At 49.3% G+C, this 4,301-nt stretch overlaps 1 protein-coding gene across 2 annotated transcripts; it reads left to right on the top strand.

The window, feature by feature from the left end:
- The first annotated feature begins 427 nt into the window (after positions 1 to 427).
- LOC144580584 (uncharacterized) lies at positions 428 to 4,070 on the top strand. 2 transcript variants are annotated; one of them, XR_013530468.1, is made up of 2 exons: positions 428 to 1,265; positions 1,478 to 4,070. XR_013530468.1 is itself a non-coding variant. In XM_078358210.1 (2 exons), exons 1-2 carry the CDS (start codon positions 539 to 541, stop codon positions 2,192 to 2,194), a joined length of 591 nt encoding a protein of 196 aa, XP_078214336.1. In that variant the 5' UTR covers positions 428 to 538; the 3' UTR covers positions 2,195 to 4,070. The 2 variants fall into 2 exon arrangements, 1 of the variants encoding a protein (XP_078214336.1); XM_078358210.1 differs by having other exon boundaries at positions 428 to 1,009; positions 2,075 to 4,070.
- The last annotated feature ends 231 nt before the right edge of the window (positions 4,071 to 4,301 follow it).

Genomic DNA, 4,301 nt, shown 5'->3' with positions numbered 1-4,301 from the left:
TCCAGCCTGGGAGATAGAGCGAGACCCCCGTCTCAAAAATGAAAAATAAATCATTGTTCATTTAAAATTTGAATTTAACTTTAACTGACATCCTTTTGGGGGGTGGGGTAGGGGAACAGTCTCTGTCGTCAAGCTGTGGATCGGGGCTCACTGCACTTAAAACTCCTGGGCTCAAACCATCCTTCCACTGAGGAAAAATGTACTCCCATTTGACAGACGAGAAAACTGAGGCCCGGAAGTTATGGAATCTCTCCGAGTCACGCAGCCCATCTGAAATCCTGCGCGTCCTCCGCCAGCCTTCTCTGTCTCTCTGCAGTCCTGTCCCCTGTAGACCAACCACCAATGAGTACTCTGAATTTCTGGAAGGACGGGGCTCTAAGTGCCTTCCTTCCTCGGGGCCGTGCACGCTCTTTCCTACCAGCGCTTTGTCACAAGTCTCGTGAGTGGAGCCGGGTGGGATGGGCCGGATCGCCCCGCGTTCCTCCGACCCTTGCTTTCTGGACGCCGCTGGGCGTCAGGCCTCGCGGTGGATGTCGCGATGAGACCCCTCTCACCAGAAAGACGCGCCCCGTGCTCGCGCTTTGGTGGAGACCCTAGGCGCCGAGGCGGGGGCGTGTCCGCCGCTTTCCCTCCTCCCCCCGCCCCGCGGGGAGCTCGGCGCTCCTCCTCCGGCAGGGAAGCCATTTCCCGAGCCCGCTCGCCCTCTGGTGGCCGGAGCCAGAGTCGAGGCCGGGCTGTGGTGACTCCGCCCGCCAGCGCACTGCCAGGGGACCGCGCGCGGCGGGGCGACTTCCAGCCTTCGCCCGAGAGGGACGCAGCTCGGCGCCTCCCACCGTGGAATGGGGTGGCTGCGGGCCGTGTCCCCTCTCCCCACCTGACTCAGGCTCTTCCAGGGCGGATCCCTCCAGGGGCGCATCCCCGGAGTCTCATCTCCGGAGAAGAGTCTGGCGCGGCCGTCTTCGCGGTGGGCGCTCGGGCCGCTTCTGAAGAACGCGCAAGTGAACCTCAGGTAAACCAGCAAGGCACCTCCCGAGGGCCTGGGGTGTGAAGGGAGTCCCGCCCCCGCCGACGGCCGCTGAGAGGCTGCCACGAGAAATACAGGGCGACCCACCGGAATCTGAATTCCAAATAGACAGCAAGTACCTTTGTTTCGGCTAAGTATGACCCGGCCGGGCGCGGTGGTGCAGCCTGTAGTCCCGGCACTTTGGACCAAGACAGGAGCATTCCTTGACCCCAGGACTCTCAGGACCAGCTTGGGCAACATAGTAAGGCTCATCTCTACAGAAATTTAATTGTACATATATCTACATATATATATGTATATATATATATATATATATATATATATATATATATATATATATATTTAAATAGTAGTGAAGTATGTCCCAAATATTGCATGGCACATACTTATGTAAGTTTTTCCATTGTTTATCTGAAATTTCAATTTAACTGACATCCTCTTTTTTTCAAACAGGGTCTCACTCTGTGAGACTGTACCAGGCTGTGGTGCAGTGGCACGATCTTGGCCCACTGCAGCCTCAAAACACCTGGGCTGAAACAATCCTTCCACCTCAGCCTCCTGAGTAGCTGGGACTACAGGCGTGGACCACCACAAAACTGGCAAATATTTTTATTTTTTGTAGAAATGAGGTATTGTTATGTTGCCCAGTCTGACTTCAAACTCCTGGGTTCAAGCGATCCTCAGCCTTCCACAATGCTGTGATTACAGGGGTTAGCCACTGTCCCCAGACCTCTATTTTTATTTGCTAAATCTGACAACGCTAGCTGGGTGGAGTCATGGCCATAAAAAAACCCATCTGAGCAAAACGGGGCTAGGGGAGTTGAGGTAGCGGTCCTCAGAGAGGCTGGGGCAGGGCAGGAGGGCTGAGTCGAAATCCAGCTTAGGCCAGGGAGAAGAGAACAGTAATGCCAACTTCACGTTTTTAAGTGGAACTTAACAGCCATGTGGTGAAAACAAGGAAAACTTTGCCTGTTCCTCAGGCTTCTGCTAAAATGTCATCTTCTCCAGCCCCTCCAACCACAGGGACCCTTCTCTCCATTATCTTCACAGTTGTGTCTGCAGGACACACCCAGTGCATGGAAGACTTCCGCCAGATTAATCACCCCAACCCCACCCTGCAGTGCAGAAATTGAGACACTTTCCCCCATGACACCTAGAGGGCATCAATAATTGGTGTGAAATGAGTTGATTTGAGAGAAAAAGCTGCAACCCGGGTGGAGCCTGCTTGTGCCACTTTCCAGCCATGTCACTTTGGGCAAGTTCTGCAAGCTCCATGCGTCAGTTTACTCATCACTAAAATGGGATTAATAACTGAGCCTACCGTATAAGGTGGTTAGGTGATGTATCTGAAACAATGCCTGGCTCATAGGAAATGCTGCGTAAGTGTGAGCCCTTTCCCGTATTACTATTGCTCGAACTGCAATAGATACCTCCACTAATATTTCTCTTTAATTCCTGCGTTCTAGTTCTTTCTTTCTCTTGAACAAAGGCGCAGACTGTGAGAGTGATGCCACGTTTCCTTGGTGAAACAATCTCTTGGTCCCACTTCCCTATGACCACTGCTGTTCATCTTTCTGTGTTCCTAGCAATAATCCAACTCATTTATAACGATTTCCGGTCATTGCACTGGACAAGGTTTGATGACTACTAGGCGTCTTCATTTGACCAAAAACATTTGAAGCATGAAGCCACATGAGACAATCACCACCAGCACCATCAAGAAACATCCTCGTATTTGAAACCAATTTGGAGTGTCATTTTTTATATCATGGATTATCCATCTTCAGATTTCAAGTTCTCGGTATCTGCGTTCTCCTGCACCAGGACCAGGAACACAGCAGCAGGCCTGCCCCGGGCCCCAAAAGGTGCCAACCCCAGGAATGAGATTGTCAGGAGATGCCAGGCACACCTGACGCTTGGCTTCTTACCAGCATCATTTCACCTCCCATTGACAGCAAAACACTAGCACAAAAGAAAATACCAGCTGAAAGTCCCGGGGCTACCATCAGCCAGCACACCCAAACACCATAGATCGTTTTGGCTGTTTTTGGCTGGTGTTCATGCCAAATCTGATGTTCAATATTGGAAATCATCCCTGAGCAAAACAGCCATGAAATTATAATAAATAAGGATATCTCAGCCTGCACCTTGCCATGCCAAAAGAGCTGTATTTGAAAGTTATTTTTGTTTTTGAGATAGGGTCTTGTTCTGTTGCCCATGCTGGAGTGCAGTGGTGTGATCTCAGCTCACTGCAGACTCGACTTCCTGGGTTCAATTGCTAATCCCACTTCAGCCTCCTGAATAGCTGGGACCCTAGGTGCATGCCACCATGCTTGACTCATTTTTGTATTTTTGTATTTTTTTTTTTTTTTTTTTTGGTAGAGATGGGCTTTCACTATGTTACACTGGCTGGTCTCAAACTCCTGGGCCTGCATCAGCCTCTTAAAGTGCAGGGATTATAGGCATGAGCCTATAAAAGCACCCAGCTAAAAAGTTTTTTAAAAGGCTGGGTGCAGTGGCTCATGCCTGTAATAAAAGAAAACCAAAAAGCTTTTAGCAGGCCAGGTGTGTAATTTTCCAAAATGACAAAGAACACATTCATCTGCATTTTTTTCCACTTTCCATCTAAATGCTTTAGAGTAACTTGGATATACAATGCTTTTTTTTTTTTTTTTTTTTTTTTTCAGATTACTTCAACCTGCCCACACCAAAGCTTAGGAGATAACTGATATATTCTTTGTAAGCACAAAAGAGAGTAGAAAGACTGTGTGCCATGGCTCACATCTGTAATCTCAACATTTTGGGAGGCTGAGGTGGAACGATTGCCTGAGGCCAGGAATTCAAGACCAGCCTGGGCAACATAGCAAGACCCCATCCCTACAAAAAAAATTTAAAAAGCTGGGCCGGTGGCGCGCCTGTAGTCCCAGCTACTCTGGAGGCTGAGAGAGGAGGATTGCTTGAGCCCAGGCATTGGAGGCTACAGTGAGCCATGATCACACCACTGCACTGTTCCAAAAAAAAGAATAAGAAAAGAAAGAATGAGAGAGAGAGAGAAAGAAAAGAAAGTAGAAAGATTCTGCCCAATAAGACCTGAAGTAAGGCCATGAAGTGCAAGGGTCCAGGCATGTTAGCTCATGCCTGATACCCCAGCACTTTGGGAGGCTAAGGCAGGCAGATAGCTTGAGCTCAGGAGTTCAAGACCAGCCTAGACAACATGGCAAAACCCCGTCTTTACAAAAAAATTACCTGAATCTGGTGGTGAGTACCTTTAGTCCCA

Source organism: Callithrix jacchus, chromosome 20 (genome assembly GCF_049354715.1).
Source record: "Callithrix jacchus isolate 240 chromosome 20, calJac240_pri, whole genome shotgun sequence".
Classification (NCBI taxonomy): Eukaryota; Metazoa; Chordata; class Mammalia; order Primates; family Cebidae; genus Callithrix; species Callithrix jacchus.
The sequence above is the reverse complement of the archived record's forward strand: the minus strand, read 5'-3'. Positions and strand labels throughout refer to the sequence as shown.